Raw genomic sequence first — 26,559 nt, forward strand, 5'->3', positions numbered from 1 at the left:
AGTGGAAATAACCAGTAAATAGCTAGAAATCCGAGGTTTAGAAAAGATATCGCTATTGTTCATATGGAGTTGATAATTGAAGTCATGAGAACAGTCTACCAAGGAATTAACATTTTTAGAAATTCAGAGCCTTGGAAATAAAGGCTCACATCCTGAATTTCAAATTATTTATTCATGTTAAAGCTCTGTTCACAGGCTTCCATTCTCTCACACACTGGAGCCCTAGTGCAGGGCTTATTCAGAGTAGCCAAGTCAGAGCAGAGTCTTGGGGAAGGAGGAGACCACTTTGCTCAGAGGGTAGAATCTGGAGGCCAGCTGAGAGAAAAGTAGCCATAGAACAACTGGAGTGTTGTGGCAATGTATTTGGAATACATTTCATAAATGTACTCAACTATTGTCTCCCAGCCCATATCCTCTTCTCTTACACTGTGGGTTTAATGCTCCTGCAATTGAGAGATGAGGTCCATGTTCCCTCCCTCTGAATTAGGCACTATGGTGGAAGTGACACTGACTTGTGAAGCTAGGTCATAAAAGGCTATACAGCTTCTGCCTAGTTCTCTTGGGACACTCACCTTTAGAGCTACAAGCCAACAATGGAAGAAGTCTGAGGCCACTTGGATAGGCTATGTGGATGGGCCACATATAGGTGTCCTGGCCAACAGCTAGAGGTCCCAACCTATACCAGTATCACCTGCTAAACATGTGAGTGAAGATGCCTCCAAAGTGATTCCTGTCTCCAGAATCAAGTCATCCCTAGCCTTTGAGTTGTCTGAGCTGAGGCGGCAGACATCATGGAGCAGACAAGCTGTCCCTGTACCTTTCTCAATTCCTGATCCACAGAATCCCCAAACATTATAAAATCACAGTTTAAGCTACTAATTTTGAATAGTTTGTTATGTAGAAATAGATGATTAGAACATATACCTACAATTTTAGCAAGAACTTTTTGGATCTATCTGAATTTAATCCAACTTTACTTCCCAAAAGGGACACAGAGGCCTAGAGAGACCTAGGGGCAGAGGAGCACTGACAGCCTGCCTACTAACCTAGAGCTGTTCCCATTACATGGACTTGAAAAGGTGCCTTGGAGGGGGCAAGGCCTGTCCTGTCATGGGTCATGTGGATTTTTCCCTTGTGGCAAGGATGTATGTTTTTTCCCAACTTTTTGAAAAATTTGAAACATCTAGAAAAGTGGAAAGAATAGTAAACACCAATACCTACCACCTTTTAAAAATTAACACATTACCATATATACTTTATATATGTGTGTATATTTTTCTGAATGCTTAATATTAAACTTCAGACATTATATACTTCATTATATAACTACAGTATACCATTATCATTTCTGATATTTCATGCTTAGTCAGATGTTCCCCAGTTGTCCCCAAAATGTTTTATAGATGTTTTTTCAAGCCAGAATCCAGTCAAGTTTCACACATTGGATTTGATTGTCTCTGATCTGTTTTAAGTCCAAAACACAGTTCCCTGTGTTTCTTTCCCTCCTCCTCCTTCCCTTCCTCCTCCTCCTCCTCCTCCTCCCCCCCCCCACCCCCTCTTCCTCCTTCTTCTTTTTTTTTAATGATAGTGATTTTTTTGAGGAGACTAAATTATATGTCCCACATTCTGGATTTTTCTGATGGTGTCTATTGTCCCATTATCTCCTTTACTGCAAAGTGGAAGTTAAGTTTAAAGGCTTGACTATCTTTGAATTAAACATTTTTGGCAAGAATAGCTCATAGCTGATGCTGTGTATATCACAGTCCTCTATTAGGGAAATTAAGTTCAATCCACTGGTTAAGGTAGTGAGCAGGGGTGCTTTTAAATTCAAACATGAGCTACAAGAATGCTTTTATCCCAGTTGCTGTTCACCTATATTCTCGAACTTCTGGTATGCAAGCCTCCCGAAATGAAAAAGTTAATGGAACTGAACAAGTATTTCAACTTCACTCTTAAAACATACACGCAAACTGGGGCACTTGGGTGGCTCATTTGCTCAGGTCATGATCTCGCGGTTTGTCAGTTTGAGCCCCATGTCTGTGCTGACAGAGAGCCTGCTTCAGATCCTCTGTCCGTCTCCCTCCCTCTCTTTCTCTCTCTCTCTCTCATGCATGCACAAAAATAAACGTTTAAAAACTCCTTAAAAAAATGCAAACACAAAAACAACAAAAAGTGATAGTATCAGTCTTAGTGGGTAACAGCATAAAAATAACTGTTGGAGATCTTATTTGTTGAACTCAAATACATCTCTGCTCAGAGAAACTTGAGTGTCAAAAGAAGAGGAGATATAATGAGAAAGGGGAGATAACATGTTGGGGACAAAGGTCTCTCCTCTCCCCAAGAGCAGGAAGGAAAATTTGGAGTATCTTATTCACAGATCTACCTACAGTCTGGCTTTTGCTAACTTATTTATTTATAAAACCAAATATGAGAGGTTTTATTCAAACTGTTCCCTAAAAGGTTCTAGAGTGTTACGTGTGCCCTAATGAAACTTAATTTAAAAAATTAGGTAATACCTATGCATGGAACTGGAGGATTTTGAAGAGAAAGAATTTCAACCTCCTCAGCCATTCAGTTCCCTATTCTGCAACTAATGTCATCAATTTCTTCCCCTGCCTTCAAGAGACAGAAATATTTATTTTAAAAAAATTTTTTAACATTTATTTATTTTTGAGAGACAAAAAGAGACAGAGCATGAGCAGGGGAGGGGAGGGGGAGAGAGGGGGAGGCACAGAATCCGAACCAGTCTCCAGGCTCTGAGCTATTCATTAGCACAGAGCCCGATATGGGGCTCGAACTCACGAAGTGCGAGACCATGACCTGTGCTAAAGTCTGACACTCAACCGACTGAGCCACCCAGGTGCCCCAAGAAATATTTACTTTAAAAAGAATAAGAAATTTTGCGTATACCAAATTTTACCATGAAGCCTACCACCGTTTACACTAGCGTTCTGCTATGCAGCTCACAATCTAACTGGGGAGAGAAATTAACTTCGTAGAGTCGCAAATGGTTACGCGCAATGGTAGCATGAAGGAAACTGCAGTGTCAGGAGCCTGTGCCGGGTTGCTGAAATACACGGGGAGTCAGGGCCGGGTGGAGGCAGAGCGGTCAACAGGGTTCTGGGCCCGAGGGACCACTGGACGCCAATTCCCGTGACCGCCACGAGGTCGGAGCCGACCACCTCCATAACCCCTGGTCCTTTTTTTCACCCGTCCTCCGCACGACCCGAAATGGCAGGCGTCGGGAGAAGCCTCCCAGCTACTACAGCTTCGAGGGATCACGCGCCAGGCAGCAGCCGGAAGAGGCAAAGCTGTCAGGGCTCCACACCTCGCAGCCCGGCTCCCAGCGGACCCCGAGCGCAGGCGCCCCCGAGTGACGTCAGGAGGCGCGACTCCCGCGATGCTTCGCGCCGCGCCTGAGACAGAACGCGCGCCCGGCAGTCCGACCGCTCGGGCCTTCGTGTAGCCCCGTTTACCAGAGGGGCGATTCGAAACAGGTCACGTCACTCCCTCCGGAGCACAGCGGGCGGCGACAGACTGCCACGTGGACTTCAAAACCCGATTTTCCTTTCATCTTCCCAGGTGTGGGTGGTGATGCGGCCCTGGGCCATGGGTGGCCGCGGGGCATGGCCAGGCTGTGGAAGTGGTTTCCACCGCCGCCAGAGGAGGCTTTGGTGTCCCTCGACGGTTCCATCCCTGACTTTGTGCCGGAACTCCCTAACCTGTGAATCCTTCCCTGCTTGGTTGCTGGACAAGTGGACACATTGCAAAAGAAAGAACTCAGTTTGCGAAAGCTGATGCCCAGAAAGCCCAGGGTAGAGGTCGGGGCTGTAGGCTGAACATTGTGTATAAAGCAGCCCAGGGCCCTGGCAGCTGTATCGGAGTCTCCTCTTCCTTACAAGAACGCCAGAAGTTTGGGTTAAATGGTTTCTAAAAGACCAAATTCTCATTCTGTGCAGTTGTGAAAATCAGGACACAGCAGGGGCCGGCATGATCTGGACAAACCCAGCAGAGTTGTTTCCCTTGTTCTGTGGTCAGTGACCCCACACTTCTCCCAGTGATTGAATAGGCACCCCTAGAGTTATGCAAATGGAACATATCAGTCACTGCCCCAAATTCCTTCTGTCCCTTTGTAATCCCTTCTCTGCAACCATGGTCACTTTGATTGGTTCTGTTATGCAATTTCTACAGTTGTATGTAAATGATATACAATATCCACTTTTTGGCTTTTTCAGCATAATTATTTTTGAGATTCATATTGTATCAATAATTCCTTTTTATTATTGGATAGCATTTTACTGTATGGATATATTTATTTTAACGTTTATTTATTTTTTTTGATAGAACATAAGTGGGGTCGGGGCAGAGAGAGAGGGAGACACAGAATCCAAAGCAGGCTCCAGGCTCCGAGCTGTCAGCACAGAGCCTGATGCGGGGCTCGAACCCACGAACCATGAGATCATGACCTGAGCTGAAGTTGGACACTTACCCGACTGAGCCACCCAGGCACCCCTGGATATATTTATTTTATATCTATTATTTGTTTACCCAGTCATCTGTTGATGGACATTTGGGTTGTTTCCAGTTTGGGGCTGTTGCAAACAAAGCTATGTAAAAATCTCTGTGTGGACATACGCACTCTTTTTTCTTGTCTCCATATGGCTGGGTGGTTTTAATTCGCATTTCCCATATATTTTGAAGGTAGAGTTTGAGGGTAGAGCCAATAGGATTTGCAAATGAATCAGATAAGTAATGTGAGAGAAGAGTCAAAAATGACTTCAACTCTGGCCAATCCCTGAGTACTTTTTCATATTTCTTCTCCCTGGCATGCACTGGCTGCTCCCTCTGCCTGAAGTGCTATTCCCCACATTAGCTACCTTGCAAATTCCTAAACCACCAAGGTCTGAAGAGCCTTCAGTGACCCTTTTGGGTGGCACCCACAGCCCCTGAAGTTTATCTTCACCCTTACAGTTCTACTTTTCTGTTTACTCATTGTCTATCCTATTAGCTGATGAGTTTCTGGAGAGTATGGATGGTTAGATTACCTCACAATGACTAGCCCCTGCCTGCAGCCCAGTCTCAATCATTTCAGTGTATTTTCACAAACAGTATCCATTATATTTACATTTCAAATTATGGGTGCTTTATGTCAAGCTACGAGCCCTCTAGCAGTATGATTATGGCAACTTTTCTAACTTGAATATTTTGCCTTTTTTTTTTCCTGGAACTCACAGATAGGTGCTTTACAAATAGTTACTCATAAAATCTCAATCTTTTGAGAAGTGAGTGGGAAAATTTTTCTGTAGAGGTCAGATTCCTTGCAGCAGGTAATTGAATTGCTTTCCCTGCATTGGGGAATCCACCCTTTTGTAGTAACTGTGCCATTTCCAGTCCTGGTGCTGGCCTCTCAGGTCTGTCTTCACCCTTCACCACTTACCTGCTACCATGACTGTCCTCTACACTGAGACCCTTGAGCGTGGGGCAAGAGTATCTGAAAAACTTGCCTTTGTTTCAAAATCTCTTGATGTCCCATATCTTACTAAATACAATTCAGACTCTGGTGTGGCACGTCCTCTCAGTTTTGGTCTATGCCTTACTAATCCTCTAGCCCAAATATTAGTGTTATATTTCATTCATTCAATTTAAAAAAGTGTAAAATCCCTTCTGTGAGTACCTACTAGGAGCCAAACATTATGGTAGAGATCTGAAGCTAAAAATGTGAATGTGGAACTGTCCAGGCTCTTGAGAGAACAATGAAATTGTGGGCGCAGGAAGTATGATAGGAGAATGATGTTAAGGAAGGTGTTCTGTAGGTGGAGAGGAAGCCAGGCAGAAGGGCCATGTGATCCTACTTATCATTTACCTGTCTTCAATCTGTTTGTTTTGTGTCCAGCCTGGTGCTGGGCCCCGAGCATTTAATAAGTAGATTTCATTCTGTGTTCCCAAGACCGAGGCAGGCCCTGAGTTTGGAGCTTGGGGTGGGGAATATTGTGGAATAACCAAATGACTGCAGCTTCCCTGTCCAAGATGGGCATGTCCAGGAAAGTTTTCCCAGACAGCAGTGTGTAATCAATCCTGGCCCCAGGGACCACTCCCAGGTGTGGCTGTACTTAGTATACTTGGAGTCCTGTCTCCAGAGGGTATCTGTTGATATGATGGTAACTGGAGGAAACAGTTATGGAGATTACCAGATTCCATCCCGCACCAGGGTGATCTCCCTGCTCCCTGACTCACTGCACTGACCCTAGGCTTCTTAGGCTCTAGTGTATTGGTCAGGTCAGCCCCAGTTCCAGGTTCCTCGTGGGCTCTCCAGCTGCTCCCTGTCTCTTGCCTTGGACAAATACCTTGCCTGAGCTGCCAGGTTCTCTTTCTCCTGAAACACAACTAGTAATCCGTGTGAGAACGTGTGCAAAGCAGCTTCCTGGACTTCAAAGAACAAGCATGAGGGCAGCTGAAGAGTCATCATCATCATCACCATCATCATCATCACCATCACAATAACAATAACAAAAACTAAAAGTAAAGTAATATTTACTAAGGGCCAAGGATTATTCTCAGTGGTTTGTACATATTAATTTGTTTAGTCCTACAACCTTCCTACAAAGTAGGTACCGGTGTGGTGATTAAAAGCATAGACTCTAGGGACGCCTGGGTGGCTCAGTGGGTTAAGTGTCTGACTCTTTGTTTTGGCTCAGGTCACAATCTTGCAGTTCTGTGGGACTGAGCTCCGGGTTGGGCTCTGCACTGGCAGTGAGGCATCTGCTTGGGATTCTCTGTCTCCCTCTCTCTCTCCCCCTCTCCTGCTCTCTCTCTCAAAATAAATAAATAAACATTGGGGAAAAAAAAGAGCATAGACTCTAGACTAGATAACCCAAGTTTGAATCCCTGCTTTGCCGTTTACCAATAGCATGGGGGTGAGGGGGACAGCCGTGTTTCAGTTTCCCCATCTGCCAAAAGAGGATCATTCTAATACTATCTCATAGCATTGTTATGAGGATTAAATGAATTAAAATTTATAAAGCATACAGAACAGTGGCTGGCACATTGTAAAAGCTAAGTTTTTGATAAATCTAATTATTACATATGAGAAAACAGGCATAAAGGAGTTAAGTAATTTGCCTAAGATCACACAACTAGTAAATGATGGGGCTGGGAATCAAACCCCGGGAAGTCTGGCTTCAGAGCCTGCACTCTTAAATATCATTCGCTAGCAATGAAGAGGGGATGTCCGCATGAATTACTTTATGAAGGAAGTGGGTGGGGGAAGACCTGAATTAATTGATGTGGAAGCTTCTGGTACTTAAGATGTCAGTGTTCCTTCTGCTGTGGTAAATGAAGTTTGCAGCAGCTGGCTAGTTTGGCCTCAGGTGCCCAGTAAGGTGGCCTTTTCCTCAGATTTCAGGAAGAGGAATCTGAGACATAGCAGGAGCTAAGAGCTGGGGTTCAGCCAGATTTCCCCAGTCTCCCGTCGCATAGTTCATTTACCTTGCTCTCAGCATTCCTCCCAGGGAGCCCGGTGTGACGTGCCTCTTGGGAGGTACTTGGCATAAATGGCAACTTAAAATGGAAAATCCTTGCTAAGCCTCTAGTAGTTTAAGCACTTGTACAATTCTGGGCCCTGGGGATACTGCGGTGAATTGAGAGGCCACTTGGACCTCAGCGTGCGCATAGTTCGGAGGGAAAAATGCACTAGTCGACGAGCAGATGGTGGGCAGGGAACCCAAAGCATAGATTGGAATTCGGTGCGAGCCGCGGGAAGTGTTCCCGGCCAGACAATGGCCCCACGCAAAGGCAAAAGGCCAGGAGGCTAGCTAGTTTTCCTTTGACTAGGGGCAGGGTGGTGATTTGGCAGAATCCTATAAACCTGATTAGGGAATATTTTACCCTGAGGGAGGGGAGAGAGGTTTTCTGTTCCGGAGAGGAAAGATCGATTTTGCATTTTAGGAAGCTCACTCAGACTGCCGGGAGTTGGACCGAGCGAGAGCCATCGAATTCGAGGCTGGAGAGGAAGCAGGGAGACAATTCGAAGGCACAGACCCTGCCTAGGTAGGGGTGAGGGGACGGAGGAGCGCCCTGGGAGTAGCGCTTAGGGTTTTGCACAGGCTGTTTCCCTAGCCTGACTCTCCCATCCTTATGCCTCACTACTTTTCCTCAGTCTCCTGGATGGGCAACTTCTGGGCCGCCCGGGACCCACCACATTTGGCCTGGGTCCGGCCTCAGTCAAATGGCGGCCGGTTCGGGACCGCAAATCCCAAGACCCGCGGCACTCAAACCCGGCCTTCCCGGCCCCACCCCGACGCTCGCGGGACACTCCCCGACCCGCGCTCCGGGCCTTGAGGCTTCAGAGCTCTGGGAGGGTGCGGCGCTCCCCTGTCCACAGGCCCCGCCCCTGTGCCCGCCCCTCCGGTTCCACCCCCGCGCAGCCCTCAGACTCCGCCCCGCGCACGCCGCCCGCCCGCGCGCCAGGCCCGGGCGGCGCCGACGCGCTTGGCGGGAGATAGAAAAGTGCTTCTGTGCGCGCCGGCGGCGGCCGAAGTGCCTGCGAGCGGCGGCGGGACCTGCGTACAGGCTGACGGCTCCCAGCACGGCCCGGGGGCTCGGAGCGGCCCGAACAGCCGCGCCTGACCCCGGCCCGGCTCCCGCTCCGGGCTCAGCCGGCGGGCGGGCGAGCGCGGCGCGGCCCGGGCCGGGGGGATGTCTCGGCGGACGCGCGGGTGAGCGGAGCCGGGCGGCAGAGGGCTCCCCCCACCTTCCCTTCCACCCCGACTCTTGCCCCCACCCCCCACCCTCGCTGTGGCCCCTCCGGGCGGGGCGGGGCTTCCCCGGGAATTGCCGCGTACCCGGTAGCCCGAGGCAGGGGGGCCCGCGGGAAGCCGGGGGGCTCTTGGGGGCCCCTCGCTCTGCTCCCCGGGCGTGCTGGGCCTCGGAGCCGGGGCGGGCGGGGCTCCCGGGACCCGGGCCAAGCCCTGCATGATGTCATTTTGTCTCCCGCCTAATTGCGGGGTGGGGGTGGGACGGCGGTGTCAGCTGCTAGGGCCTTTATCGGGGAGGGAGGCGACCCCTGGGGTGGGAATGTGTTTCTCCCTCCAAGTCGCAGAGAGGGGGAAGCCCAAGCCTGGAGGACTTTTGGTTCAAGCCTATTTGGATTCGTTTCTGGCGGAGGGCGTTTCTTAACATTAGGGGAAGTACAGAGCACCCCCAACTCTCTCTCCGGCCTGAGAAGGGGGCCGGGGGGAGGGGACTCTTGTGTGTCCCCCACTCCCGCCGGTCCCAACCTGGGTGTCGAGCTGGAGCTCGGTTTAGTTTCAGAGATCTGTGCTCCTTTTCCACATGAGGAGTTTGGAGCAGCTGGGGTAGAAGGTGAGGGGAAGAGAGACCGGTGCGTATCACGACCGCTCTGGGGCCAAGCAGGAACTGCGGTCTCCATTTTACTTATTCCCCCAGAGAATAAGTGGCAGCGCGGGGCCTGGAACCTCGTGTGTGGGTTCCAGGTCTCTGTCTACACCTGTGTGCCTGGGGCCTGACTTCTGGGCTTTTCATCAGTCTGGGAAGTCCGAGGACAAAGGGGGCCTGCCTGCCCTGTTCCCTCCCTGGAATGGCGCAGCCCCCTTGACCTTAACCCCCTCTTCCCATGGTGTTTGCCCCCTCCCGAGGAGGGTGTAGACTTGAGAAACACTCACTGCTGACCTTCCCCAGAGTTCCTCTCAGCGAGGAAGCCTCTGATCCCTGGGCAGTGGTGAGGGTGCCGGCACGGGTTCTGTCTCTCAGGCCACCATTTCCCAGGGCAGCTCCAGTTCCCAGGAGTTTTCTGGTCAGGCACCTGTGGGACCCTGTCCTGATAGGTGGTGCTGGAACTGTTACTCCAGGGAATGACCGAAGCCCCAGAAAACCCCCAGGTCCTCTGCCACTGCTCCCTTAGGGCTCAGTGGAGGACTCCTGTCCCATGTGAGGGGTGATTTCTGCGTCCTGGCACCCCACAGCCCCTCAGTTCGATTCTTGGCCGATTGATGTAACTCTCCTCTGCACCAGTGCCCCCACTTCCTGCTCAGCTTCTGACTCACCTGGCCTGGAGCAGAGCCCAGAACATTGAAGGGCATAGAAAGGGTGTGTTGGACCTACAGGTGGTTGCCACCACCGGCTTGGTGTCTGCTTTTTCAGCTGGCATTGCAGGGTGAGGGCTTGAAGATGCAGGTGTGCAGTCTGGCTCCGTGGACTTGGCAAGTGGCATAATCCCCATCAGCCTTGATTTCCACATCTGTTAAATGGAGATACTGGGAATGCTAGTGAAGTAGTCCGTTAGCTTCATGTTGATGATAGAAGCAAATTTTGTATACTATCTCACAGAATTCTCCCAGCTGAGTTGCTTGTCCCCATTAAAGTATTGGAGCACCAGGGAGTGTCCACACGTTTCATCCTTGAGGGAACGTTTACTGAGCTGCTATTAGAAGCTGGGTGCTGGGGAACCAAAGATGGTTTCTGTTAGAAGTCTGGATGCAGTTGATTTTAAAGGCAGCTTTATTCTGTTAGTATCTTGTGGAGTTTTTGCCTCCTACTTTGTGTTGGAGGAAGACACCATAAATGGGGTCAGGGAAGACCGGACAAGGTTCAATTCTAGCTCCTTCTGTGACCGATGTATTCCTGGGTTTAGACATTGTCCATTCCTTCTTTTTCTACTTTGAAAAGATTTACTTTAACATTTCTTGTCAACGAGTAGACTTCATGTTTAGTTATTAATTCGAGGACCTGGTCATTCCCTTAGCAAACATTTCTTAAGGTCTTTGGTGGCAACCCCCAAAGGGAGTCTCATTCTGAGACAGGAGGATTTCCAGGGTGTGGGAGCACAAGAGTGACTCTAGGAAGATGCTGAGCTCTTCCTAGAAGGGGAAGGAAGATGGACATGCAAGGAAGTCCTTGTCCTTTTGGAACAAGGCTTGTGCTGTCTTGCTTGTTTGGAAATGGCTTTTCCCACCTACAGACACCTGACTTAGGAATGTGCCTAACAGATGACCTGAGGCAGTCCCACTGACCGGAGTTGGGAGCTTACTAACCTTACCCTGCCTTCACCCCCAGCACCAACATTCCTGGAGGTGGATAGTGTGATTTCCACTTTTGTAATCATTAAACCAGATAAATATGAAGACTTTAGAGGAACTTGAAAAACTACCTCTTAGAACATAAGAACATCCAGAAGTCCAGGTTGCTTGTACTTTGATTTTCTTTTCCATAAACCATGCCTGTGTGTAGGCAAGGATTGGAAAATGGACATAGTCACTGAGGATATGTATTTAAAATGTTATTCTCAGATAACCAATATTTCTTGAAATCCTGGTACTTGGTGATTGCATATATCATTGGATTTAATCCTTAAAATAATCCATAAAATTTTAAAAAGTTCTGTCCAAAAGAAAATATTAAAAAATTTTTTTTAATGTTTAATGTTTAAAATTTTTTTAAATGTTTATTTAGTTTTGAGAGAGAAGAGACAGAGCATGAGCGGGGGAGGGGCAGAGAGAGAGGGAGGCACAGAATCCGAAGCAGGCTCCAGGCTCTGAGCTGTCAGCACAGAGCCCCATGCGGGGCTCGAACTCACGAACCATGAGATCATGACCCAAGCCAAAGCCGGACACTCAACCGACTGAGCCACCCAGGCACCCCAAATGTTTATTTTTGAGAGAGGGAGACACGGAGTGTGAGCAGGGGAGGGACAGAGAGAGAGGGAGACACAGAATCCGAAGCAGGTTCCAGGCTCTGAGCTGTAAGCACAGCGCCCTACGTGGGGCTCGAACTCACAAACTGTGAGATCATGACTTGAGCTGAAGTCGGACACTTAACCGACTGAGCCACCCAGGTGCCCCTGTGCAAAAGAAAATATTAAATGGGTGTCTGGTTTCAAATATTACAATATTCTTGGTGAAATCTTTTTTTCTTGAAGCTTTTTAAATCATTAGGGTGTTTGTGAAAATAGAAAAATAAAGAAGAAAATAAAAATTGCCCATAACGCTAATTCATTAAAGAATTAAAAAAAGAGGAGGTGGACATATCAAAAGTAGAGCCTAAAAGGCTGCCTCCCCCAAGCCTTTACCTAGAGATCACTGTCCATCCATCACACAGCAGTGTGACACATGGCCTTGACCCTTAGCTTGCTCTCCCTGCAGCGAGGAGCTGGATGAGCTGCACTACCAGGATACAGATTCAGACGTGCCAGAGCAGAGGGACAGCAAGTGCAAGGTCAAATGGACCCACGAGGAGGTGAGTGACACTGAGGGACATTTTAGGGAGGGAGGCTGATGGCAGCTGAGGGGCTGGTCAGAGAACTGAGCCTGGGGTATGTCTGCCTGATGCCCCGTTGGGTATGATGAAGAGCCAGCGGAAGAGGTGGAGGGGTCCTCTGGTTCTCCACAATGCCTCTTCTCAGCCCTCCACATGGAGGACTCTCGGGAGAATGTCTCTCAGACCTCAGGGCCAGCAGTTGCTGTTCTTTCTCTTGGAAGCCGGCCTGTACTGCATCATGGGCGTTAATTGTGCTTCTTGTCCTTTAACTGCTAAATCTGCAACCTCCTCTTTATTATTTTTGAAAATTGTCTTCAGACATCCAGCTCTGAATTGATTCTCTTTTTAATCAGCTTCCCAGAAGTATAATTTATATATAATCGAATGCACCTTTTAATGGTGAATAGTTCAGCAGTTCTGACAAGTATGTATAAGTAAGTACTTACTTATATAAGTAAGCACCACCTCCATTATCCCAGAAAGTCCCCTTTGAGGTCCATCTTCCCTGGCTCCAGGCAATGGCTAATGTGATGTCTCTTAGTTTGAGTTGTTTTGCCTGTTCTTGAATGTCCTATAAGTGAAATCATAAGGCTGTATTCTTTTCTATCTGGCTTCTTTTGCTTAACAAAATAGTTGCTTGATTCAGCAATTTTTTCGTTTTTGTTACTGAATAGCATTCCACTGTATGGGTCTACCACAATATGTTTCACTTGTTGATGGGCATTTGGGCTGGTTCCAGTTTTTGGCTATTGTGGATAGAGCTCCTGGGAGGATTCTTGCCTAAATCTTTTTTGAGGATTGTATTTTCATTTCTTTAGAGGAGATAACTTAAGTATGGTCCTGGGGTAGATATAGGTTTAGTTTCATAGAAACTGCCAGACCTTTTCTAAGGTCTAGTCTCCTGTTCCATCCTAGACTCCTGCTGGCCTTATCTTTTTATTCTGCCTCCTTTTTCCTAGGTATGTTTAATTTAGGGCTCCCCACTCTTCCCCAGCTTTGTGTATGAGTTGTAAAACCTTTTAAAATCATGTTTCTTCAGAGGAGCGCTAAGCCAGCCTTTTCTGTTCATCCCACTGTGGGTCAGGAGCTATATTCAGCTCTTGTAGGCCTAGAAGAACAAATAAATTGGGGCCCCCAGCCCAGAACCGCTCTCCGCTTGAGGTGGAGAGAGAAGACTGCATGGGCCTGTGGATGTGCTTTGGCGATCCCTGGTGCTGGCAGGATCAGTGTGTGCTCACCGTTGTATCTCTCCTTCCCGTGCTAAGGCTCCTAGCACGTAGGAGGGGTAATTGTTGAAATACCTTTAGGAGAGGTTAATGTTGCCCGAAGAGCTCAGGGAAAGTTTCATGGATAAGGATTTGGAAATCCAGTCAGGGAAGAGTGCAAAGCGATGGGTATGTAAGAATAGGAAATGGGCTATAGGTGGAGAGAGGCAAGAAGAGGGGCCCTGGTTTGGCTAAAGGGAAGAGTCCTTGAATGGAATGGATTGAATGGATGAAAGATAAGGACGAAAAGATTGACTGAGGCCAAATCCTGAAAGGCCTTGAATGTCAGGCTCAGTGTGTAGGATTGTTGAGCTAGCAGGGTGGAGCCATTGAAGGTTTTTAAAGCAGAGGAGTGACCTGAACATAGCTGGGCTTAAGGGGAACTAATCTGTGTGTAGGATGGATAAGAGATTGGGGGGGCAATCTGGGGCCTGGAGACTGGTGCCCAGCTGTGGAGACACTAGGACAGTAGGATGGAAGTGATAGTGGGAGGAGGTCCCTGGATCCGGGAGGAGATGGAGGTGAAACAGCAAAGTGTCCTTGCCAGTTGTCGGGACAGCAGTGCTAGAGATGGATATGAGGACATGGGAAGAAGGGGAGTGTTGGCCTGACCAGGCCGGGTGGCAGAGGAGGGCAGGGTGTTTGGGGCTGGCTCAGCTACAGGATTTTTGGGGACTTTGCCCAGGTGGTGCTGGATTGCACTTGAGGGTCTGGATTTCTCTAGTGGCTTTTTTTTTTCTGTCCAGGAGTATGTGTGTGTTAAACATGGGACGTTAACTTTATCATCGTAGCCATTTTTAAGTATACAGGTCAGTAGTGTTAAATATATTCCCATTGTGCAACAGATCTTTAGAACTTCTTTATCTTGCAAAATTGAATTTCTTCTTTTTTTTTTTTTTTTTTCAACGTTTATTTATTTTTGGGACAGAGAGAGACAGAGCATGAACGGGCGAGGGGCAGAGAGAGAGGGAGACACAGAATCGGAAATAGGCTCCAGGCTCTGAGCCATCAGCCCAGAGCCCGACGCGGGGCTCGAACTCACGGACCGCGAGATCGTGACCTGGCTGAAGTCGGATGCCCAACCGACTGCGCCACCCAGGCGCCCCACTTCTTCTTTTTTTTTTTTAAATTTTTTTAATGTTTTTATTTATTTTTGAAGGAGAGAGAGAGAGCATGAGCAGGGGAGGAGCAGAGAGAGAGGGAGACGCAGAATCAGAAGCAGGCTCCAGGCTCTAAGCTGTCAGCACAGAGCCCGATGCGGGGCTCAAACCCACAAACTGTGAGATCATGACCTGAGCCGAAGCCAGACGCTCAACCGACTGAGCCACCCAGGCGCCCCGCAAAATTGAATTTCTATACCCATTGAACACAAATTCCTTTCACCCTTTCCCCAACTCTTGGCAACCATTTTTCTACTTTTTGTTTCTATGATTTTGACTTATTTTATTTACTTAAAATATTTATTTATTTAAGTGATCTCTATACCCAGTGTGGGGCTTGAACTTATGACCCTGATATCAAGAATTGCATGGTCCTCCAACTGATCCAGCTAGGCACCCCAATTTTGATTACTTTAAATATATATTTTTTTAGTGTTTATTTATTTTTGAGAGAGAGAGAGAGGGAGGGATCAGGGGAGGGGCAGAGAGAGAGAGAGGGAGACACCGAATCTGAAGCAGGCTTCAGGCTCTGAGCTGTCAGCACAGAGCCTGACACGGGGCTTGAACCTGCAAGCTGTGAGATCTTGCCCTGAGCCGAAGTTGGACGCTTAAGCGACTGAGCCACCCAGGTGCCCCAAGAATTGATTACTTTAGATACTTCACATGAGTGGAATCATATAGTATTTGTCCTTTTCTGACTGGCTAATTTCACCTGTGTCCTCCTCGTTCATCTCTGTTGTAGCTTCTAACAGAATTTCCTTATGTTTTAAGGTTGAATAACATTCCACTGTATGGATATACACCATATTTTCCTTTTTTTGTTTTAAATTTTTTTTTAACATTTATTCATTTTTGAGAATGAGAGAGACAGAGCATGAGTGGGGGAGGGGCAGAGAGAGAGGGAGACATAGAATCCAAAGCAGGCTCCAGGCTCTGAGCGTCAGCACAGGGCTGGACACAGGGCTCGAACTCACGGACTGCGAGATCATGACCTGAGCTGAAGTTGTACACTCAGCCGACTGAGCCATCCAGGCGCCCCTACACCATATTTTCTTTATACATATGTGTATAAAATACAAAAAATAATTTGAGGAATACTTTCCATACTGAACTGCAACCATTTAAGGTACAATTCAGTGAATTTCAACAGATGTATTACTGTGAAACTGCCTGCACCATCACATTATAGGACGTTTCCATTAACTTCTAAACATTCCTTGCTCCCCTCTGATCTCAGACAACCACTGACTACCTTTATATTAGTTGACATTTTCCAAAATGTCATATGCATAGAATCATGCGGTGTGTACTCTCTTATATCTGGCTTTTCTCATGCATCATCATGATCCTGAGATTTCATGTTGGGAGAGTCAGTAGTGTATTTTCAGGAAACTATTTTAACATCTACTGTCTGCCTTCTAACTACCTGTGGTTCTGCCCAAGATTCCCCATCTCTAGTGCTGCATTTCTGTCATCTCTGGCCTGGGGGCCTCTAATGGCCTCCCTTCCTCCATTCTGCCCTCTTACAACCCCTTTCCCTGAAGCTGCCGAGGTAAACTTCATAATAAGCACATCAGACTGCTCAAATACATCAGTGGCTTTGTGTGACACAGAGGCTCAAATCGATCTCGTGTGGGTCCGGCCCCTGTTGTGCCCCCCAGAATCATTTTGCATGCCCCTCTCACTTGCTTCCTGCATCCTATCTGCATTAGACTTCCTTTGAGCCTGTCCCTTGGTCTCCCTCAAAAGGCAGTCACCCTGTACCTGTCCATTGGCCCCGAGCCAGCCACAGGGTGGCTTTACTTTTGTTTGTGAGAGCCTTTGATTAGCTCCCTCTGGAGTGTAATTCCCACAAGGTCAGGCAGCTCTGTTGCTGCCTGTTGCTGTGTCTGTATACCTGGCACAGCGTTGGCACTCCCTACATGACTGGCCTTTGGGCTGCCTCCATCATGAACGGCTGCTTTCTGCACGTGTACAAGCTGAGCCTTCTCTTTCTGGCGTTGGCAGGATGAGCAGCTGAGGACCCTGGTAAGGCAGTTCGGACAACAAGACTGGAAGTTCCTGGCCAGCCACTTTCCTGTGAGTGCAGCCCCTCAGTGGCCCCCTCCGTCAGAGATAAGGGTTCTGGGTGACCAGACAGTGTGCCTGGGACAGACTTTCTGTCAAGGAGAAGAGGGTATTTCTTACCAAGCTACCCCTGCTCCCCCTATAAAATAAAACAAGCTTTCTAGACCCTTTCTTCCCAAGCCAGAATTTGAGAGCCCCTGTCATAAGCATCTCCACACAGCAGCCTTTGCAGGCCCGATGGTCTTTAGGCTCTCTGTGGTCTGCAGTATGTGACCAGTGGCACATTTGCATTTCTTCATTCAAGAAGTGCAAAGTCTCAACAGTGAGACTGAAACCGAAGGGAAGTGATACTTTCGTCAGGCTTCCTGGCGAGCATCTCCCCCCGCAAACAGCTAGAACCTCCTGGGGATGCGGGTCCCCCATATCCCCACCCCTAAGACTGCAGGTGTCATAGGCAGGGGATGTGGCAGGAGCTACTCTGTGGCTTATTTCCTGAGTTACTTGGCAGCTCACGGACCAAGTCAGCAGACCCTTTCTACCCCAGTCCTCGCCTTCCCTACTTCCATGAGGTCTAAAACCTTTAGGGGACTAATGCTTTCTCAGAAGCAAAACCCCTGGCATATACCACCAGCTTCTATAGGAATTTATGGCTCATGATGGCAGCCTCCTTGTGTTGGGGGATGGGAGGTAACTTTGTACAGGGAAACCCTGTGTGTGGCATGGGGGAGTGCAGTGAATGGTGGGTGAAGGGAACAAGACAGAACCTGTCTGAGGTAGGCATGGCCCCTTAAACCCAGTGCTCAGCCAGGGTCCAAGGCTGCTGTCCTAGGAACCCTCACAGGTTCCTGTTCTCTTCCCAGAACCGCACTGACCAGCAATGCCAGTACCGGTGGCTGAGGGTCTTGAATCCAGACCTGGTCAAGGGGCCATGGACCAAAGAGGAGGACCAAAAGGTAACTATCGGGACAGTGCCTTGCACACAGTGGGCCTTCACCAGAGGATCAAGGGATGATGAGTCTGTCCTGGGGGTCGGCTGGGGTGTCTGACTGGCCCCTCTCAGGGCCGTGATAAGGTGAGGCTCACATGGAGGGAAGGTGCTGTGGTGGGCGTGAGGGAGGGCCATGTCTCCCTGACTTCACAGGGGACTTTTCCAAGGTCATCGAGCTGGTCAAGAAGTACGGCACAAAGCAGTGGACGCTGATCGCCAAGCACCTAAAGGGCCGGCTGGGGAAGCAGTGCCGTGAGCGCTGGCACAACCACCTCAACCCTGAGGTGAAGAAGTCCTGCTGGACTGAGGAGGAGGACCGCATCATCTGTGAGGCCCACAAGGTGCTGGGCAACCGCTGGGCCGAGATCGCCAAGATGCTGCCGGGGAGGTGAGCTGCTGGGGGCCGGGGGCCAGAGCAGGCAGGGATGTTCCCGGGAAGGGAAGGCGTCCTCTGGCCTTTTGGGGGGATGTACCAAGAGCCAGTCTGATTATTCTGTGGTTGTTCACTTTTCCCAGAAATGAATGAATTCTTCAGATTCTTGCCGGGGGGTGCCCGGGCCTGGCTGTAGACAGTTCTGGAATAGGGCAGGGAGAAGGAGCCTGGGGACCTCCCATTCTGTGTACACATTTCTCATTTGGTCCCTGTTGGAGCTCTGTGCACCATCCCTGCCCTCTGCCAGGGTTTTGAGGTCTTTTTTCTTTTTTTTAAAATTTTTTTTTTTTTTTTTTTTTTTTTCAACGTTTATTTATTTTTGGGACAGAGAGAGACAGAGCATGAACGGGGGAGGGGCAGAGAGAGAGGGAGACACAGAATCAGAAACAGGCTCCAGGCTCTGAGCCATCAGCCCAGAGCCCGACGCGGGGCTCGAACTCACGGACCGCGAGATCGTGACCTGGCTGAAGTCGGACGCTTAACCGACTGCGCCACCCAGGCACCCCTTGAGGTCTTTTTTCTAGAGAATAAACCTCTCTCTTCCTGCCTGTGTGGTCAGGACCAGGACCTAGACGTCAGAATCACTGCTCAGTTTTCTATTCCTTGCTGGACCTGATCCCTTCAAGAAGCTCTTGGGTTTCTGGGGAAGCATTGGGAAGACTTGGCTCCATTCTTGCCAGAATCTTCCTCCAGGGTCAACTCCCAGTCTCCTAAGTTGCTTATTGATCCCCTAACTGCTTTCCATCTTCTGGAAACAGAAAAATCTCTTATTTGCAGCTGTGTTCTATCCTGGTCTCTGTGTCCTTGTGCATTTCCCCCATATTCAGTTCTTAATCCTTTGTCTGTTATGGCATTGTGGTCCTGGGATGGAGAGAAGATAAAATGCCAGATGGTGTATTTCCCCTGAAGTCTGGAATGGTCTAGTTTCAAAATTCAAACCCAGTGTGTTACTCTTCTGATGCTTCTAATACTTGGGTTGAAGACCCGGTCTCTTTCCCAGTGTGGCCTGCTTGTCCTGGCTCATGCCACCAGCCTGGCCTTGATGCACTGTCACCCTGCCTTACCTGTTGGGCTGTAGCCGCTCTGCCCTCCTCTCAGCCCTGCAGCCATGGCAAGCTCCTTCTGAGGAGCTCCTTGTGGTCCTATGTCGTCCTGGAACACACTCAGCGTGTGCCCCTTGTATAGCCAACACAGTCTTCTCCTTCAGTCCCTGGTGGGGGATGTTATTTTCTCAGAGAAGGTTTCTCTCTTTCCAGACTGTGTTCGTTTCCCCAGCGACCTCCCCTTAGCGCCCACACCCCTGTGTGGTCAGTGCTCTGTCCTGACAGCCTCAGTGGGAGTGTTTGGAGATACAGACCTTCCTCTTTTTTTTAAAAAAAAGTGTTGGTTTTTTTTGATGTTTATTTATTTTTGACAGAGAGAGACAGAACATGAGTGTGGGAGGGGCAGAGAAAGAGGGAGACACGGAATCTGAAGCAGGTTCCAGGCTCCGAGCTGTCAGCACAGAGTCCAATGCGGGGCTCGAACTCATGGACCGTGAGATCATGACCTGAGCCAAAGTCGGACGCTCAACTGACTGAGCCACCCAGCCCCCCCAGGCCCCCCTCTTTGACTGGTTGTTCAGTCCGGCTGTTCGTGTCTGTGCACAATTCAGGGGAAGAGCTAACTGTTCACAGAAGAGCACTCTGCTTGGACCTCTGAGGAAGGAAGTGCCTACTATGTGCCTGCATTTCTGTAATTCTGGTTATGATGTGCTGTACTGCTGAGCTGCCTCGTGCTGCTTAGCACTGCACTGCTGGGGGCTTCCGTGGTGCTGTTCTAGTCCGTGCTTCTGTACTGCGGCTGCACTGCAGGGGGCTTCCGTGGTGCTGTATCACCCAGTACCTCTGCATGGCGCCACCGCCGTGTGCGCTTCTGTAGTGCTGTTGTATTCTGTGCTTCTGTACTGATCTACTGCCATGCACTGCTGCAGCTGTACTGCTGTGGGCTTCTCTCCTGCGATACTATTTTATACTTATCTACTGCTGTACTGCCCTGTGCTCTACTACTCTGCTGCCATGTGCTGCTTCCTGCTTTTCTGCTGGATGCTACCATAGTCCTGTGCTACTCCATACTTCTAAACTACCACATGCTTTATTACACTTTGTCTGCTGTACTGTTCTAGATTTCCGTGCCACATGCACTTTTCTACTGCTCTGCTATTCTTTCTATACCAATCTGCCCTTTTGTCACTGTAATTCCCATACTTCCATACTGCCCTTTTTTTTTTTTCATGTTTGTATATTTCTGAGAGAGGGACAGAGTCTAAGTGGGGGAGGGGCAGAGAGAGAGGGAGACAGACTCTGAAGCAGGCTCTAGGCTCTGAGCTGTCAGCACAGAGCCCGATGTAGGGCTAGAACCTACGAACTGTGAGATCATGACCTGAGCCAAAGTTGGACACTTAACCGACTGAGCCACCTGGGTGGCTCTGTATACTCCTGTATTACTCTGTGCTTCTGTAGCATTGTGCTGCTCTGTGCTTTCTACTATTATGTATGTGTGTCCTCGTGTAGTCTTCAGTAAGTGGTGGAGTGTGAAGTAGTCTCCTGATTCTCCAGAGAAAGTAGCTGAAATTCAGATGACCCGTGTTAGACCCTCTGTGTCATTTAGCTCTGCCCTCTGTGGCCATTTTGTAGTCTGGGAGGTGAACCAGGGCTTGTATTCAAGGTCACTGTGAGCCTCAAAGCGGAGGTCAGCAACCAGGGGTTTGTTTCTAGTTTCTACAGGTGCAAGGTGCACAGAGAAGGGAATGAGAGCTTCAGAAATATTTCAGTGGTGTGATTTTCCCATAGGCCCAATAAAACCTTTGCTTATTTTGTTGAGGTTAGTGGAAATCTGTAAATTGTTGAGGGCTAGAAACACGTGTAATTTTATCTTAGAGCTAAGAGACCTCAGAGTCATCAGGCTGAACGCTTGTTTACTGAAGTGGGAACTCAGGTTAGTGACATGCCTGGTGGCACATGGCCTGCAGAGTTCAAAGGCCCCCTGTTGGCCCCTGCAGGACAGACAATGCTGTGAAGAATCACTGGAACTCCACCATCAAAAGGAAGGTGGACACAGGTGGCTTCCTGAGTGAGTCCAAAGACTGCAAGCCCCCTGTGTACTTGCTGCTGGAGCTTGAGGACAAGGACGGCTGCCAGAGTGCCCGCCCCGTGGAAGACCAGGTGAGACAGCGGCCTGAGGCCACTCAGCCGCAGGGCTTGGCTCTGGGTTTGTCAGGTGGCATATTCCTCCAAGACCATCTCATTTAATGCCTCTTCTTTCCTTTCCATCTTACTTAGCCACAGCTGTCCATTAGCTCCTACCACGGGATCTCGTGGGCTACGCCTCTCATCAAGGCCTTCCCTTGTCCCATAATTCTGTGCATACCTGACACCTATTTGTACGCAGGTGAATTACGACAGAACAAGCTGACATATGAAATGGAGGATTGGGTTGAAGAGATCCTAAACCTCCTTCTGTCCTCCCCAGCAGCTTCCTTCCTACCTGTGCCCTTTCCAGATTTTTCATACTAAAAGCATGTTTGCAATTTAAAAAATCAGATTTATTGAGGTATAATTCTCATACAGTAAAATCTGTGTTTAGTGTACAGTTCTTTTTTTATTTTATTTTTTATTTTTAAGTTTATTTATTTATTAGAGCATGAAAGTGAGGAAGGAGCAGAGAGAGAGACTCCCAAGCAGACCTCACACCACCCGTGTGGAGACTGATGTGGGGCTCGAACCCACAAACCATGAGATCATGACCTGAGCCCAAGTCAGACGCTTAACCGACTGAGCCAACCAGGCAACCCCGTGCAGTTCTTTTTTTTAAGTTTTACTTTCTCTTTCCTAATATTTTTTTCTTTTTTTTTTAATTTTATTTTTTATTTTTTAAAATTTACATCCAAATGAGTTACCATATAGTGCAACAATGATTTCAGGAGTAGATTCCTTAGTGCCCCTGACCCATTTAGCCCCCACCCCCCGCCACAACCCCTCCAGCAACCCTCAGTTTGTTTTCCATATTTATGAGTCTCTTCTGTTTTGTCCCCCTCCCTGTTTTTATTTTTTATTTTTATTTTTTTTTAATTTTTTTTTTCAACGTTGTTATTTATTTTTGGGACAGAGAGAGACAGAGCATGAACGGGGGAGGGGCAGAGAGAGAGGGAGACACAGAATCGGAAACAGGCTCCAGGCTCCGAGCCATCAGCCCAGAGCCCGACGCGGGGCTCGAACTCTCGGACCGCGAGATCGTGACCCGGCTGAAGTCAGACGCTTAACCGACTGCGCCGCCCAGGCGCCCTAGCCCCTCCCTGTTTTTATATTATTTTTGTTTCCCTTCCCTTATGTTCCTCTGTTTTGTCTCTTAAAGTCCTCATATGAGTGAAGTCATATGATTTTTGTCTTTCTCTAATTTCACTTAGCATAATACCCTCCGGTTCTATCCACGTAGTTGCGAATGGCAATATTTCATTCATTTTGATTGCCAAGTAGTACTCCATTGTGTGTGTGTGTGTGTGTGTGTGTGTGTGTGTGTGTGGATGTGTGTATATATGTGTGTATATATATACATATATATATGTGTGTATATATGTATATATATGTGTGTGTATATATATATATATATATATATACATCATCTTTATATATACACTACATCATCTTTATCCACTCATCCATCGATGGACATTTGGGCTCTTTCCATACTTTGGCTATTGTTGATAGTGCTGCTATAAACATGGGGGTGCATGTGTCCCTTCGAAACAGCACACCTGTATCCTGTGGATAAATGCCTACTAGTGCAATTGCTGGGTTGTAAGGTAGTTCTATTTTTAGTTTTTTGAGGAACCTCCATACTGTTTTCCAGAGTGGCTGCACCAGCTTACATTCCCATCTTTCCTAATTTTTTTAAGTTTATTTATTTATTTTTGAGGGAGAGTGATTGGAGGAGGGACAGAGAGCAAGGGAGACAAAAAATCCCAAGCAGGCTCTATGCTGTCAGTGCACAAATATATTACATATGCAGTTGTAGAAATGTAACCAGTGTGCAGATGTTTACATCCTAAACTGCATTCTGGAGCAAACTTTATTGATGTTTTTAAGCTATGTCTCTAATGATTTATTCTTTTTTTCCCTTTTATTTATTTGTTTTCTCCCCTTTTAAAAATGTGTATTTATTTATTTTTGAGAGAGAGAGACAGAGAATCCCAAGCAGGCCCTGCACTGTCCATGCAGAGCCCCATTTGGGGCTCGAACTCACAAACCATGAGATCATGACCTGAACCAAAATCAAGAGTCAGATGCTTAACTGATTGAGCCACCCAGGTGTCCCTCTAATGATTTATTTATTATTTTAAAAAAATGTTTATATTTTTGAGAGAGAAAGTGCGTGTCTATGAGGTTGGGGGAGGGTCAGAGAAGGAGGGAGACAAAAAATCTGAAGCAGGCTCCAGGCTCTGAGCTGTCAGCACAGAGCCTGATGGCGGGGCTTGAACTCAAAAACCATGAGATCATGACCTGAGCCGAAGTTGGACACTTAACCAGCTGAGCTACCCAAGTGCCCCTCTAATGATTTATTCTTGAAAAATAAAGATTTGGGGCACCTGACTGACTCACTCTGAAGAGCATGTGACTCTTGATCTCAAGGCTGTGAGTTCAAGCCCCACGTTGTATATAGAGATTATACACATTTAGAGATTACATACACAAAAAAAATAAACTTAAAAAATTTTGAAACAAACGTGTCAAAGAATGGAGATTCGACAATGCTGAGTACGTGGTAGGTAACGCTCTGTACTCTGTTCTAGTTTCTTCTGTGATGGTGAACGAGTGAATAATCCTTTTTTTTAGAGAGGAGAGCATGAGTGGTGGAGGGCCAGAGGGAGAGGGAGAGAGAATTTTAAGCAGGTGCCATGCTCAGTGTAAGGCCTGACTCAGGTCCTAACATGGGCTTGATCTCACAACTGTGAGATTGTGACCTGAATCGAAATCAAGAGTCGTACACTTAACCGACTGAGCCACCCAGGTGCCCCGTGAATAATCTTTCTTTCTTTCTTTCTTTCTTTCTTTCTTTCTTTCTTTCTTTCTTTCTTTCTTTTCTTTCTTTTCTTTCTTTTCTTTCTTTTCTTTCTTTTCTTTCTTTTCTTTCTTTTCTTTTCTTTCTTTTCTTTCTTTTCTTTCTTTTCTTTCTTTCTTCTTTCCCGCTCCCCCTTCCCTTTTCCTTCCCGTTAGGTAGAACTGTGTACCGCTCCAGTTCTACAATGCCCTACTGGAGCATTACATAATGTTTTTGCTTCTGTCTCTTGATTTTTCAACTTGAGAGAGAGAATATCGCTTAATTTCCTGGTACAAATGCTCATATGGAGTAACAGTAGGGAAAGATACAGAATGAAAAGTAAATCAACTTCCAGTCTCGACTCCTCACACACCCCTAACCGGAGGAGGTTACTCACACTTTCTGGTGTATCTAAGTAATATTCACAAACTAAGTAATATGTTTTCAAGCCTTTTACTTCTTATTGGAGAGGCATATGTTCCCACAAAGAGAAAACAGGCATCAGCACACACCAGGCTGCCTTTCAGGGTAGGGGAAGTGGACAGACCTTCCTCAGTCTCTGAAAATCCTACTTGGTTGAAAGTCTGTTTATTGGCTAGGTTTTTGCCCCTGGCACTTTGTGTCTTGTGTCTGGAGCACTGGTCATGCTGGGCCAGAATGAGCCCAGATCATGACCCTGAGTACCGGAGGTCATCTCCATCATTTTCATGGTTCTGTTGTGCTATTTATTTAATTATGGTTGTATCTAATTTTTAAAATTAGAAACAAAACTTTAATGACCATTCTTGTAGCTAAAATCACTGCTCATGTGCTCAATTATTTTAGAAATTCCTAGAGATGGGTTGAGACACATTCTTGAAAAACTTCTAATATATTTTGCTAGATTATCTGCCAGAAAAGGTTTGCCTATTAATGTGTGTATGGGACTATGTCCTGTTCTCCCCACTCACTAGTCAGTGCTTGCAGTGATAATTCTCGTTCTTGTCCTTTGAAAGCAATGCATGATCATTGTAAAGAGTTACAAACTTTATAGAATTCAGTATTATGGAAGGTGAGCCTGCTAATCTCAGCTGCCACAAGGAACCAATATATTGTTTAATGTGTTTGCCAACATTTTTTACTAAGGGCAATAAGGTTAAAATGAAATTATGTTCTATCTTACTGCCTTACAGGTTTCTTCTTAAATCTTTCCACATCATTGTGTATATACAGATCTCTATACCATTCTTGACTCTGTCACCTCTTATAACCTATTGATGAACATGTGTCACCATTTGTTAATATGCTGCAACGAACATCACTGTTCAAGTTCTTTGTACATTTACCTATTTATATGGGTTAATTTTACAGATGTGGCATGACTGGGTCAAGTGGTACGGACATTTGAGATTTTCATAGGCATCACCAAATTGTCATTCAAGTGGTGGCACCATTTTTCCTGTCAGCAGCACATGGCATTGCCTGTTTTCCCACACTGTGTCACCAGTGGCTGTGATTCTATAAGACTATCTTTGCCAGTTTTATGAGCAACAGTGGAGTATTTGGTTTTGATTTTACTACTGGTGAAGTTGACCGTTTTTCTTTAATGATTTGCTTTTCCCTTCTTTTTTTGTTTTTTTAATAATTCACAAACTTTTATTTCTATATCAAGAATATTACGGGGCGCCTGGGTGGCTCAGTCGGTTAAGCATCCGACTTCGGCTCAGGTCATAATCTCATAGTTTGTGTGTTCGAGCCCCGCATCGGGCTCTGTGCTTACAGCTCAGAGCCTGGAGCCTGCTTCGGGTTCTGTGTCTCCCCCTCTCTCTGCCCCTCATGCTCATGCTCTGTCTTTCTTTGTCTCTCAATAGTAAATAAACGTTAAAAAAAAAAAAAAAGAATATTACCCTTTCATCATGTAGTAGCTCCGTTTTTCCGGTTTGGGAAACTTGAAGCTTCCTCATCCCTTCACTTTGTAAAAGGGTAGTTTATAGACAGTAAAATTCACCCTTTTAGTGACAGTTCTGTGAGTTTTGACAAATGTAACCAACACTACAGTGAAGGTGGAGGGCATTTCATCACCCCCTAAAACTCCCAAGTCCCCAGCCCTTGGCAACTACTTACCTGTTTTCTGTCTCGATGTAGTTTTATCTTAGTAAGGATGTCATATAAATGGAATCGTACAGTCTGTACTCTTCTGTGACTGCATTTGTCAGTGATTTGTTCCTTTTTATTGCTGAGTGATAATCTGTCATATGCAGGTACCATCTACTCTTTATTTACCAGCTGAGGGACATTGTTTCTGGCTAGTGTTTATAAATA

General features: G+C 47.1%; 1 protein-coding gene across 2 annotated transcripts in view; it reads left to right on the forward strand.

The window, feature by feature from the left end:
• Positions 1 to 8,491: 8,491 nt before the first annotated feature.
• MYBL2 (MYB proto-oncogene like 2) overlaps positions 8,492 to 26,559 on the forward strand; it is a 36,879-nt gene continuing 18,811 nt past the window's right edge. Inside the window, exons 1-6 of one of the 2 annotated variants that reach the window (XM_086702264.1) lie at positions 8,492 to 8,714; positions 12,156 to 12,249; positions 16,703 to 16,774; positions 17,623 to 17,715; positions 17,918 to 18,138; positions 21,224 to 21,386. In XM_086702264.1, coding sequence (XP_086558390.1) covers positions 8,695 to 8,714; positions 12,156 to 12,249; positions 16,703 to 16,774; positions 17,623 to 17,715; positions 17,918 to 18,138; positions 21,224 to 21,386 — 663 coding nt within the window. In that variant the 5' untranslated portion in view covers positions 8,492 to 8,694. The remainder of the gene's footprint in view (positions 8,715 to 12,155; positions 12,250 to 16,702; positions 16,775 to 17,622; positions 17,716 to 17,917; positions 18,139 to 21,223; positions 21,387 to 26,559) is intronic. The other variant, XM_025932017.2, reaches the window with a different exon arrangement.

Source organism: Puma concolor, chromosome A3 (genome assembly GCF_028749965.1).
Source record: "Puma concolor isolate L17-30 chromosome A3, mPumCon1.1.hap2, whole genome shotgun sequence".
Lineage (NCBI taxonomy): Eukaryota > Metazoa > Chordata > Mammalia > Carnivora > Felidae > Puma > Puma concolor.